General features: G+C 43.4%; 3 protein-coding genes across 4 annotated transcripts; 2 read left to right on the plus strand and 1 right to left on the minus strand.

Annotated features, from left to right (window-relative positions):
* Nucleotides 1–127: 127 nt before the first annotated feature.
* On the minus strand, nucleotides 128–2858 carry LOC6619004 (pyruvate dehydrogenase [acetyl-transferring]-phosphatase 1, mitochondrial). 2 transcript variants are annotated; one of them, XM_032725078.1, is made up of 5 exons: nucleotides 2819–2858; nucleotides 2403–2755; nucleotides 1318–1819; nucleotides 660–1227; nucleotides 128–602 (listed from the first exon to the last, which is right to left on the minus strand). In XM_032725078.1, the coding sequence occupies exons 2-5, from the start codon at nucleotides 2514–2516 to the stop codon at nucleotides 359–361; spliced, it is 1428 nt and encodes a 475-aa protein (XP_032580969.1). In that variant the 5' UTR covers nucleotides 2517–2755; nucleotides 2819–2858; the 3' UTR covers nucleotides 128–358. The 2 variants fall into 2 exon arrangements, with proteins under 2 accessions (XP_032580969.1, XP_002043249.1); XM_002043213.2 differs by lacking the exon at nucleotides 2819–2858 and having other exon boundaries at nucleotides 2403–2802.
* A 463-nt stretch (nucleotides 2859–3321) lies between these two features.
* Nucleotides 3322–5197, plus strand: LOC6619005 (ras-related protein Rab-39B). The gene is made up of 2 exons (XM_002043214.2): nucleotides 3322–3731; nucleotides 4205–5197. Exons 1-2 carry the CDS (start codon nucleotides 3624–3626, stop codon nucleotides 4751–4753), a joined length of 657 nt encoding a protein of 218 aa, XP_002043250.1. The 5' UTR covers nucleotides 3322–3623; the 3' UTR covers nucleotides 4754–5197.
* Nucleotides 5198–5856: 659 nt separating this feature from the next.
* Nucleotides 5857–8132, plus strand: LOC6619006 (mitochondrial import receptor subunit TOM40 homolog 1). Its single transcript, XM_002043215.2, has 4 exons — nucleotides 5857–6177; nucleotides 6365–6627; nucleotides 6885–7302; nucleotides 7403–8132. Exons 1-4 carry the CDS (start codon nucleotides 5964–5966, stop codon nucleotides 7540–7542), a joined length of 1035 nt encoding a protein of 344 aa, XP_002043251.1. The 5' UTR covers nucleotides 5857–5963; the 3' UTR covers nucleotides 7543–8132.
* The last annotated feature ends 4485 nt before the right edge of the window (nucleotides 8133–12617 follow it).

The following is a 12617-nucleotide window of genomic DNA, read 5'->3' on the forward strand; positions in this document are numbered from 1 at the left end:
ATAAGTAATTGCTTTAAAAGAAAATAGTATCTACTTAACAAAATCACGAACTATTTGAGAATAAATATATGAAGAAACCTTCTTGATTGCTTATAACCCTTGATATATATGTGCATATTTGCTGGGATTTCAGTATATCATTTTTATTTTATTAACAAATGAGACGACCGATCATCATCGCTCTTCATAAATAACAAGACAATTTGCATATGTGATTTTTCGCTTTCCGCGTGCGATTTATTTGGCGGAGCAGTCGTCCGAGGTCCGATGGCGGATGAAACAAACTTAAACGCAACACTTAGGCTAGTTCGGCTGAAGGTTAGCTCGTTAAATATACACATATGCACTCTCGCAGAGATCATGCTACCGGCGCAGTGACCTCCGTTTGATCCACATCGCTGTGCAGCTTGGCAATGTGCTCCGAGTTAAAGTAGATGACAGTGATTGTGATGTCGTCGCGATACAGACGCACCACGTCCCTGGGCAGCGTCAAATAGTACGAGATCTTGGAGTGCTCGATCCCATAGTCGGTGCCGCCCAAAGCATGCCGGATGAGATGCGTGGCCGCGTTCTGGTCCACGGGTTTGCGAGTGAGGCCAGCCCTGCAAGGCAATAAAAAAAATAATAAATAACCAGCATACATTTAAAGGATAACTGACTTTCTTTCGGCCAGCTGCTGGGAGATTTCCTGCAGCGTTGTTTCGCCTTCCGGCAGGCGCATCGGTTCGAGGATCTTTTTGGAGTTGATGTGCTCCCCCACCAAGCTGACCACCTCGCTGGGCGAAAGGAAATCCCACAGGCCGTCGCTGGCGATGACTAGAAACTTGTCGTTGGGCCCCAATTTGTGCTGCTGGACATCGGGGCGGGCGGTTAGGTACGGTGGCGTATAGTAATTCGGGGCCATTGCCTGAACGCCGAACATCGGCAGCACCTTCTGCTGCATTATTTCCTGGGACCACTTGTAGCGAAAGTCCCCAAAGGCACGCAACGGCGCCAGCTGGCTCAGCAGCCTGCCGTTTCGGATCACCGTCTCATGCTCCTCCTTGGGATGCTCGGCCAGAATGCGACGCACCTCGGACATATTGTCAGCATTGTGCTCGATGTTGAGCTTCTTTGGCTGCCACTGCTGAGTCTCGGGATCGAGAACGCCCAACACTGCGCCACAATCACCCGTGCTGGCCACGTGCATCTGCAGTCCCTCAATGTGAACCAAACAGGCAACGGCTCCTGGAAAATAAACACATGCAAAGTTTAGAAAGCGGCAAGTATGAAACGGGTGGCAACTTATATACATAAATAAATGGATACATCACCCACCAGAAAGGGCCACGTTCATGGTGCGCACATCGTTGCTGGCCAAAGCCTCCTGCGAGATCTCTTCATCCAGCTGGAGGAAGGCGTTCACCAGTTCACTGGACACATCCCGCTGCGGTGTCTCTAACAATTGGTTGACGTACTTTAGGAAACTGGCCTCGTAGATGGGCTTGATCATGCTGACAAAGTCCACGTTGTCATTGTGGCACTTGAGGAACGACTGGCTGTCGGCACCCTGCATCATCTGCTCCCGGAGCACCTGGCGCGGCAGCGTGGCCGCCGAAACATAGCGAAGCAGTCGCTTGGACACCACTTGGCCACATGCTGCTCCTGCATGCCCGTCGAAAATGCCACAAATGAAGCCGTTGCGGTGCAGCAAGCTGGCCTCAGTGCGGGAATCCTCGCAGGGCCAGTTGGATCCCAGCTGATTTGATTCATAGCTGCGGATGACTCCATCCACGGGGAAGTTGTAAACGAACTCGTTCTCCCTCAGAACAAGGTTAACCTGTGAAAATAGTTTAAATTAAGAAAGGCTCTTACTCTTTTTGTGGGAATTACAAAGGCTCCCATGGTAATAGTTAACAATCAGTTAATTCTTATTCGGTTCCTAAAAACTCTGTTCTTAAGACGCTTGGTATGGACTCTTGTCCAGTGCACTCGCTCCAATGAAATTACCTGCTCAGTAACGGGGCTATAAATGGTGGCTGCAGTTGAAATATGAATATGGAAAATCGAATGCAGTCGGGTCGACGTCGTTCACTTTGTTTATAAAATACTCGGGACTTTCTTGAAAGCCCTTGAAAGTAGTTATTGGATCTTCAGACAGTTGTAATAGTTATTATAGTTATAGTTATTATTATTAGGCTTTATAGTTAAATTTTTAAACTGTTTAAAGATTCAATGATGAGAGCTGGTTTCTAAAAGTAATTTCTATAAGATAAATCCAAAAAAATTGATAAGTAATGAATTGCTTTCAATTGAAGATCTTACAAACTGATTACATGTTACGAACCATGCCCAACTATATGCTAATGGTCCCCGCCAGGGTAACTAGATCTAAGGCACTTGCCAGGAATCCCGGATCTTACATCGTATGGACTCAATTGAGGCAGTTGCGGCAGCAGGCGCAGTGCATTCAAACTGAAATCCCGCACATTGGATCGCACGTAGCAGGCGGCGTCGTTCAGCACGAACTTGAACATCTATATGGAGATTTTGTATATGCTCTCGCCCCGCTGTGGCTATAATTAACGGTAATGATATTGGTTCCGTAACCAAATCGGGGGAGGAGTAGGCAAGGAAGATGGAGGAGAACGTGGTGGATTCCGTATCCCGGAGCCTCCGGCTGATTCACCGACTCCGGTTGCCGGCTGCTGAGAAAGGGATCTTATTTTCCGCTGCTGCTTTTGATTGGCCGGCGGGTTGTTTGTACATTTGTGTGCTGTGAAATACGAACTGGACAGTGTTCACGGAAACAAACGTAAAAAGAAAATAGAGTGCGTACTAGCGATGGGGTTTTCTCTGCACGAGTCAACCTAAAACGAAAATTAACACGCACGTTTAAATTTATATGTCAAAGCACTGTACGCGGTAAAATCTTTTTGAGTAATTCATTTAAATTTATTAGCTTAATATGAAAGAATATTTTATTTGTTTGTTATATTTTATCAGAACAATTTAAACTAACTACATTTGTATGCATTCATCGTGTCACGCGAGACCGCGTTCTTTGACAATCTCTATTGGGCGGCGGTGCCAGACTGGCGGCGGGCCAGATTAGTGGTGTTGCCATTAGCCGGTTACCGTTTTCAAGCCAAATCTAGCTAGCTTTTGTGTACCGCCGAAATATACCTCTAGACCGTAAAAAAATCTACAAATTGCTAAATTTATGTGAGGGACTATTTTTGTTTAAATAATTTAATTTATAACTGTTTAATAATGCTAATGAAATATTTTCATTGTGGCTACTATCGATTGCTTTTGTTGGTCCGGCAACACTGCCATTATCACACACACGCGCACGCATATGAGAAAAAAAACACAAAACAAAACAATATTCAAGGGAATTTGAATTCTCGAATATTTATAATTTGACAACCACCAGCGGCAGCCGAGAATATCGCATTGCAAAGCCAGTAATCGTGCGGAGAACAGAAAGTTTCGATTTGCAGTAAAACTCCAGGAAATAAGAAGAAAAACGAGCCGTAGAAGGGAATCAACGATTTGCGTATCAAGCGTTCCAAAGGGGAGGCAGATTTTTTGCTGCGGACTCAATTCCAAGAGACAAATCCCTCGAATTCGGCTTCGGAATGGTGGAACCCATTTTCGAGTATCAATTTCGACTGATTTTAATCGGCGACAGCACCGTGGGCAAGAGTTCGCTGCTCAAATTCTTCACAGACGGCAAATTCGCCGAGGTGCGTATGTTCAACGATTTTGGCCACTGTACTTGTCCGCTTGACCCACTGTGCGATCTTCGTGTAATGCAGTTAATGCGTTCATTACATAATTAAGTGATTGCAATGGGCGAGCAACAACAAATAATAGACAAAGGAAGTGGATTTTAAAAGATGCTGTCTTAGTCACCTTGTCAGTGTGTGTGTGCTGGTGTGCATGTTTGTGTGCTCGCCTGATAATGCAGGCAACAAAAACAACACACAAGTCCAAAAGGAACCAGGGTTACTCAAATAACTGCGCGGAAAATTTAAATACGTAGAGATATCATGAATCAAATCTTTCCATAGAGTTAAATCACATATCAATTGGTTCTATTTGTTTGTGTAGAAACAAAAGTGTTCTCAAAAGCATTACCAGTTCTAAACTGCGTCTCTTTTTACTGCCTTCCAAGAACGCGTCTAATCATAAATAACACATTTTTTACATCTTGCAGCTATCCGATCCCACAGTTGGCGTCGACTTCTTCGCCCGCCTCATCGAAATGAAGGACGGCACACAGATCAAGCTCCAGCTGTGGGACACTGCTGGCCAGGAGCGCTTCCGTTCGATCACCAAGTCCTACTACCGGAACTCGGTGGGCGTGCTGCTGGTCTACGACATATCGAACCACGCCAGCTTCGAGCACATACCGCTGTGGATGATGGAGGCACAGCGTCACATTGAGCCCCACCGCCCCGTTTTCGCATTGGTCGGCTGCAAACTGGACCTCATCAATGCGGGCGGACACCGGGAGGTGACCACGGAGGAGGCACAAAAGTTTGCCAAACAGCACGGTCTGCATTTCGTTGAGACATCGGCCCGATCTGGCGCCAATGTGGAGGAGGCCTTTCGCATGGTCACCCAGGAGGTGTACGCTCGCATTCGATCCGGCGAATATAAAGCGGAGGATGGATGGGATGGCATTAAGTCTGGTTTCTCGCGACCCAATAGTCTGGACTTTAATCTCGTCGTAGCAGAGCCGGAAAAGTCATCATGTTGTTGATTCACCCCGACCTCATTCTCTATTATTTTCAATACTGTTTGTGTACATTGATTTGTATCGTATGACCCACCAGCACCCTCTTCCCCCCTAAACACCAATTTGTTGACTCTTTATTCTTATTTAATCGTCTAGTTTAGCTGAAAAACCAAAACATTTACGTATATTTGTACAATGCGTTTTTTTTTTCGAAATACATGTAGTTTCGCTTTTAAGTTAATATTTAGTTAGGTGACTCACGGTAATTAGTGAAGAATGAGTTTGGCCCCCTCTTTCCAAATTAAGTTTATTTCGCCCTTATTATTGATAACCAGTCACACGAGATATACGTAGCCGAAATTCTGCGCTCCTAACTCATACAACACATAACTCCACATACACAAATATGAACGGAAAAGCTATACATATACTTAAAACTTGAAATATAAACGTTTTTATTAATACGGACGGCATGCATTTGGTTAATCAAGGGTTAGCTTGGGCTTTGTTTTTGTCTAATCTAATCGGTTTAGAGATACTGCTCTTTTATAAGTCGTTGAAAGGGTGAATCTTAATTGTGTTTTAATTTTGGGTTTTTATGCACATTCCTCCGCTTTGTTTAATCGAAGGAGTCTGGAAGCAATTGTCAAAAAAGTAACCTGTGTGATACACATTCGTTCGTAACTGTGGACGGTTTCCAAAATTTACAATTTTACAATAAAAGCATTCGCGGCATATTTGGCGACTGTTTACATATCTGTCCTATATTTATTTTATTCAATTTTTCGCATAGTTTAGTCATAGATAACTCAAAACAGCAGCTACTTTGTTCTATTGTTGTTTTACACCTCCGTAGTTGTGCTTAATCAATGTAGATTCTGTTTGAAATCGCTATAAATATTGGAAGCCGCAGCGGTCTGGCAACTACAGGTAATTCCATTAATTCATTAATCATTACTTGTTTCTTGGTGGTGCAAATAGAATAATGTAATCTAAAGAAGTTATAAAAATGTTTTTCAAATTTGCTCGCACACTTTACAGTGTTCCCAGATGAACTTTTTCCGCAACGTTGTGGTCTTTTTTAGGCATACATCATACTGACATCTTTTCGGCAGGGCAAAGAGTATCTTACCACCTGGTAACACTGGCCGAGACATAATAACCTCCGATATAGAAGTCCGATATCGAAACGTGTTGGCTTTGAAATTACATAGATTACATCGGGACATTCGAAATGGGCAACGTGCTAGCGGCTTCCTCCGGCGCCCCAGGCAGTGGCGCCTCAAATCTGGGCCTCGGCCTCCAGGAACCGACTCCCGTGCCCTCTAATTCCGGCTCACTGACCGAATCCTCTTCGTCCGCCGAAGGCTCGGACTCGCTTGCCGCCGCCAAGGACGCAGCGCTGGAGAATCCTGGCACCGTTGAGGAGCTTCACAAAAAGTGCAAAGGTATGTGATGTTCAGTCAGTAAATCTCAGTCAGTCCGGCCGAAAAAACACCGCAAAAAGGTCTCCGCACCTATGATGACATAACCTACAACATGTGGGAGCGAGATGGGGCATAACGGGGGCTGGCATCGGACGGGGTGTTATTATATATTATATGTTATCAACGGACTTTTCACTCCTCGCCACAGATATTCAGGCCATCACCTTCGAGGGCGCCAAGATCATGCTGAACAAGGGCCTGAGCAACCACTTCCAGGTGTCGCACACCATCAACATGAGCAATGTGGTACCCAGTGGATATCGCTTCGGAGCCACCTATGTGGGCACCAAGCAGTTCAGCCCCACGGAAGCTTTCCCCGTCCTCCTGGGCGACATCGATCCGGCGGGCAACCTCAACGCCAATGTTATCCATCAGTTCTCCGCCCGTCTGCGCTGCAAATTCGCCTCGCAGGTGAGTTCTGGCCGGGATTACGCTGCGGAGCTGCTATGGCATCCACTTAAACATACATATCGATGCACAGAAGTGACCATTGAGCCTCGTGTACCTCCCGTGCCAGTTAGCATTAGGCTAGTTAAGTTTGGGCATCAATAGAGCTCAAAATAGAGTAGATAGTGAGACCTAAGATTCTGTTGTTGATTCATTGTATATCACATTTATCCAAGCCAATTATTTGCTTTACTTATTATATCCTTTTCTATATTCCACAGATCCAGGATTCCAAGGTGGTGGCCACACAGCTGACGACCGACTATCGCGGTAATGATTATACCCTCTCGCTGACGGTGGCCAATCCCAGCATATTCACCAACTCCGGCGTGGTCGTTGGCCAATATCTCCAGTCAGTCACTCCAGACCTTGCCCTGGGCTCGGAACTGGCCTACCAGTTCGGTCCGAATGTCCCCGGCCGTCAGATAGCTATTATGTCCGTCGTGGGCCGTTATACGGCTGGAAACTCGGTGTGGTCGGGGACCCTGGGGCAGAGCGGTCTGCACGTGTGCTACTACCAGAAGGCCAGCGAACAGCTGCAGATCGGTGCCGAGGTGGAGACCAGCCTGCGGATGCAGGAGTCGGTGGCCACGCTTGCGTATCAGATAGATCTGCCCAAAGCGAATCTCGTCTTCAGAGGTGAGTGGGGTATACTTGTTGATTTAAACCATAGCCATACTCGTAGACCATATCTTTGTGAACCCTTCGAACCCAATAACTCATCTTTTTGTTCTTTCAGGCGGAATTGATTCCAACTGGCAAATCTTTGGAGTTTTGGAGAAGCGTCTGGCTCCATTGCCATTCACACTAGCCCTGAGCGGACGCATGAACCACGTGAAGAACAACTTTAGACTCGGCTGCGGGCTGATGATCGGCTAAGCCGGATCTTTGGACAGCCATATCCTACTTCAGCCTCAGACCCCAAGCACACACCCATCCATTGTAACTTTTTCACATCATCCGCTAACAACAAGAAGAAGAACAACAACAAACAAAGAGATATATAAATCTGCTAACAAACTTTTTTTATAATGATCTGTCTGTCGCTTGTGTGTATAAAAAATGCCTTGCATTGCAAAAGAGGCGGCCAGCAGGGATCTGGGATCCTATGGAATGGCTTTTATTCTTTAATCCATTATGTACCAGTGTGCCACTGTTTGTCGTCCGTTGTTAATCGATCAATTTAACCCACTGACAGAGTCATAAACGCGGAGTTCAAAATACAAGAATGAAAACTATTCCACAATTAGTATACATTTCTTCACTGAATACACACACATCCAAAACTACAGCAAGAAACTGTCACTGTACATTTTAAGTTGCTTCCTAAACGTACGCATTTATTTAGAACAACCAGCTATTTCCTCCAAACATACAAAAATGAATTAAATAATTAAAAAAAGAAAACAGCAGCAAGCAGAGACAACAAATAATAAATGCGTATGAATTGTATGTTACAAGCTATCAAATTCTTAACAAACTGCTTTAAGTTTATTACTTATAAATTTACAATTAGTTTTAATAACAAAATCTTTGTTAAACCAACCTTAATTACCTTATGGCGTGGAAGAATTTGGCGGAATTCATATAGAGTCGGCGCCGAAATGTTGTGAGGGGATAGAAAACCAAACAAATCAAGCTCCTTAAAAAATAATTAAAACTCAAACAATATGTTAAACATGTGAAATAATTAATTTAAATTGTAATTTACCCGTACCGAAACAAGAACCATAAAACCAACAAAGGAAAACCAGATGATAAAATAGGTTTTAGAAAAAATAAACAATTTAAATAAATCTGCTCTAGTTTTATTCCCATTTTATGCTGTTTGCCGCAATTTGCTGTTGTAACCATGAAATCATATGGGCCACGTCAAGTTCTGGAGTTTGTCCAATGAGATAAGATAACAAGTCACAACTTAATGTGTTGCTAATGAGATAATTTGATTTTAAAGATAAGTGCGTTATTGATATATTTCTGTTTTTTGTTTCAATATTTAAAAAATAGCTTTACTTTTGTCTATGCAAACTTCTTGTTTGGAATGTATTTACTTTTCTTTCAGGTGAATCATAATATTGAATTGGATTCATTTATAGTTTTTCGATATTTGTGTATATTTCTTGTGACTTTTCAGGATTCTTGTGACTTTTCAGGATACTTTCCAAAACTTGACCATCTTTTTGCTTAGAATATCAAGTAAAATCCGATCACAGTCCTCGGCATCACATGCTGTTGACAAAATAACAGAAACAAGTACATAGTGTTGTCATTTTCCCATTTGCAGCGCAAAACTTAAAAAGTTAGCGAAAAACTGTGTAAGTGGCGAACTTTTAATACCTATGAATTTTAAATATATCTAAAATAAAATATTTGGTACTTAAAAAGGAGTTTAGCGGTTGGCTGCTTTTAGACTAGCTTGCTCTTGTTTTAAATTATTGATTTCCGGTTTTCGGAGCATCCCATTGATACCCTCTATTTATGACAACAACTTTACAAACTTTGTTCAATCAGCCATGGAAGCGATTCGGTTGTTGTTGTCGCTTTGCAAGTGCAGTAGTCGCAATATTGTTTAGATAAGAAAATGTTGCCACACTCACACCGACACACACACCGACACACATGTGGTGCTTTTCCGCTTTTCCTGCTTGCCCCACTGTCTATCAAAATGGTTTTTGCTATGCACATTTTCTTTTCGCCCGTCTCCTTCCTTTTTGCCAAATGCAATTTGAACTTTGGCAAAAAGCGGCCGCTTTAGCTGACTTTTTCCCCGTGCCCCATACCTCTTTTCCTTTTCCCTTCCCCCCTCCGTCGCAACATCATTCCCCCGTACCCACCATGACAACCCTTTGCCTTTTCCCGGCCATGCCATTTGTACGATAAGCAGGACAGCGACTTTCATATTTTGTGAAATTTCCAGCGTTTCCTTTTCCCCCAGAGAACATCCCATGTTGGGGGTCGTACACATAGGAAAAATGTGTGAAATATTGAACAATACGCTAATAAGCATTTTGGTTTATTTTTTATATTTAAGATATATTTATATTTAAGATAGATAAGTAATTTTTTTGGATATATTATTAACTCTTAGTGTGGTTACATTTTGTAACAGTGCTCGCGTTATGTAAGCCGCGAAAGCTGTTTTCCAATTCAATTGTCGCAAACCACAGACTCCACTCATGGCCAAGACAAAGGAAATTTGTGTCAAAAGAAGAGCGAACTTGGCCAAGTGGGGACGGCAGAAACTCATTAACATATAAAGTAGCCGAGCGAATTGTGCAGACAAATCTGGTAACTAATTACGCAACAGACGTCCAGCGTCAGCGCCAAATCCCGACATGGCTCATAAGGCAGGACCTCGAGAGCAGGACTCGAGCCAAGTGCTGGCCATGCTGCATTGCTGAAGTGTTTATTCGCTTTTTCGCTAGCTGGTAAAAAGTGGAGCTTAGCGAGTAATTAGCAGTTCATCCCCAATTTTCCAAGCTTACGACTGCTGAAGGGGGGATTTTAAAGTTAAATCAAGACGGTATCATTAACTATTTTGGCTTTAAAATATTACTTTCTTCAATAGTAAGTAACCTTAAAGTAGTTAGAGCATATGCATGTATATTGTATTTCAAAGATCTCGAGTGAAGCAATATGATTTCGTTGAAAGCAAAACGCTCATTTCAACCACATTTGAATGAAAACGCAGTATCCATTGCATACTTTTCGGCTTGTGTGCGAAAACCGGAAGTCCTTGATGCAAATGTAACCCCTGTTGAGAGGCGGCAGCATTCTCGTCAGTTGTTTGCTTAAAACAAATTACAAGCAGAGTGAGAGAAATTAATGAACTTTAAGCCAGGCCAACAACAACAAGTAATTGCGTGAGCAATTGTCTTTTGCCAGTAACTCAACTCCATTCGAGTGGGTGTGTTGTATGCTCGGCATATTTACGCCAACTTTAGTTATTTGAATTACGTGACTTCAGCAACAGTTCCACGACTGACTCGGCACCCCGCACCCCTTTCCCCCCCGCCCATGCACACGTGCATACAAAGCTTAAACTTTGTGCAATTTTTTAAGCACACACAGGGAGCAGCATGCGTACTACTTACTTTACTCATCCGTACTATCTACGTCTGCTGATTACAAATGCATGTTAAAAAAAAATTTGAGAACTGGCAAAGAGATTCGTTAGGGCTCCTATGTGCATACTTGTGTATCAATAGTGCAGGCTGTTGACAGATGATAGGCCCAAAAAATCTTCACAGATTTCAAATCAACCAAAAAGGGTGTCTTAAAATAGGCTAGGATAAGCTGAATCGTATAGATACTTATATATCTTATAATTGGGTTTCTATGAATTAACTTCTGTTCTTGTACTATTGGAAGATATCCATTAATCTTTAATTGCGATTTTTCGATGTAAATAAGCCCATTCAAAAAGGTGCCCTAATCTTATAGAGTGTATTAAGCTCGTGGCTTTTACTATTGTACGTTTTTCAAGCTCCAGACTTTTACTTCTGGCTGCTTCAAGTTGTTATTGCTATTTTTGGCTTTGAGTTTTTAGCCTTAAGCCAAATAAGTGTTTTAGCCGTCATGCAGGAGATAGAAGGCAGGTCATGGGTGGGGTTTACAGGGGGGATTGGGCCGAGACATGGACTTTGGCGTCGACATAAACGTTGTTGCAAAAGCAGTTTTAGTAGAAGAAGAAGAAGAGGAACCGGAAGTTGCCACGACAGCTGCAGGAAACTCTAACTCACTTACACAAACAGCCAAAGCGCGCACCTTTCAAATATGTGTGCGTGGGTGTGTGGGCGTTTGGGTTTTCTGGGTGAACGTGTGACTCTGTGTGTGTGTGTGTGCCTGCCCACGTTTGTGTCTGTGAATTGTTGAAAGTTAGCAATAGATTTTTAACGGAAGTTGCACATGTGCGCACGTGTTCTTCCAAAAATTTCTTGGCCCCTTCAGTCCCACGCCCCCTATATCTTCCACCAGCGGTGCCCTTACCACCCTTTTGTGGCCACACCACAGCAATTCATTCGTCTTCTCCAGAAAACCAAAAAATATTCGGCTTAACTCTTGGCACGTTGTAATTAAGGCTGCGTCCGTGTGTGCATGTGTGTGTGTGTAGCGGGCAGAAGGCTGTGGGCGTGGCACATCATCATCATTCAAGCGCAGCAAGATTAGACCAACCGATTAATGCCTACTACACTGAAATCCAATATGCATAAAGAGACCTAAGGTAGTTGAATACTTATATTGGTATGTTCATATCCTAAACTTGGAATATTATGGTAACAAAAAATTATAGAAAAATAGGTCAACTGCTTAAAAGCTTAAGATTATTTTCGTTTGTTTCGGTGTACCATGCCCACTCCCTCGGAACACATCTTCATCTTCCGGACTTGAATTCTACGCGAAGTGATTCTTCTACTTTCTGGCAGCGATTGCGTGTGCGCGTCTACTTAACGAAAATTTATATCTTTACTGCCGCTGACATATTTACCACTTTAACACAGCTACTCCACGGGATTCTCCCCCTTTTCCTGCGGTTAAGCCAATTATGAGGCTTCGCAATATTTAACCCCTCACCACCCAGGAAAAGAATCGAGAAAAACGCGCAGAACTATAATGGGAGCATTTTCTTTTCGCCGAATTACCATTTCCCATTAAGATTCCTGGCGGGATGGCAGGGAAGGTCGGATTTCTGGTAGTGTCAGTGCAGCCAGTTTCGGTGTAATTTAATGGAAAAAACGCTCAAGATCCGCCGACTTGCCGATTAAGCAGCTTGTAATGCATAATGAATGCGAACTGATGCCATCGCAGGAGCGGCAGAAGCAGCAGCCGCATTGCTCATACGCCTATTTGTCACTCTTGTTAAGGGGTCCCCAAAAGGCGGATAAGGGGCCAAAAGTAGGGGGGCGTGACTGTCTGCTGTTTGTGAAATGTGCGACAGCGTGAGCAGACAGAAA

This window comes from Drosophila sechellia, chromosome X (assembly GCF_004382195.2).
Source record: "Drosophila sechellia strain sech25 chromosome X, ASM438219v1, whole genome shotgun sequence".
Taxonomy (NCBI): Eukaryota; Metazoa; Arthropoda; class Insecta; order Diptera; family Drosophilidae; genus Drosophila; species Drosophila sechellia.

What these genes read in the sequence shown, in the direction of transcription:
- LOC6619004 (XM_032725078.1), bottom strand. Translation starts at nt 2,516, where the DNA reads ATGTTCAAGTTCGTGCTGAACGACGCCGCCTGCTACGTGCGATCCAAT. An exon ending in CTCAATTGAGTCCATACGAT is followed by an intron (nt 1,820 to 2,402) that starts GTAAGATCCGGG and finishes CTATTTTCACAG; the next exon opens with GTTAACCTTGTTCTGAGGGA. An exon ending in CATGAACGTGGCCCTTTCTG is followed by an intron (nt 1,228 to 1,317) that starts GTGGGTGATGTA and finishes TTTATTTTCCAG; the next exon opens with GAGCCGTTGCCTGTTTGGTT.
- LOC6619005 (XM_002043214.2), top strand. Translation starts at nt 3,624, where the DNA reads ATGGTGGAACCCATTTTCGAGTATCAATTTCGACTGATTTTAATCGGC. An exon ending in CAGACGGCAAATTCGCCGAG is followed by an intron (nt 3,732 to 4,204) that starts GTGCGTATGTTC and finishes TACATCTTGCAG; the next exon opens with CTATCCGATCCCACAGTTGG.
- LOC6619006 (XM_002043215.2), top strand. Translation starts at nt 5,964, where the DNA reads ATGGGCAACGTGCTAGCGGCTTCCTCCGGCGCCCCAGGCAGTGGCGCC. An exon ending in GCTTCACAAAAAGTGCAAAG is followed by an intron (nt 6,178 to 6,364) that starts GTATGTGATGTT and finishes TCCTCGCCACAG; the next exon opens with ATATTCAGGCCATCACCTTC. An exon ending in GCTGCAAATTCGCCTCGCAG is followed by an intron (nt 6,628 to 6,884) that starts GTGAGTTCTGGC and finishes TATATTCCACAG; the next exon opens with ATCCAGGATTCCAAGGTGGT.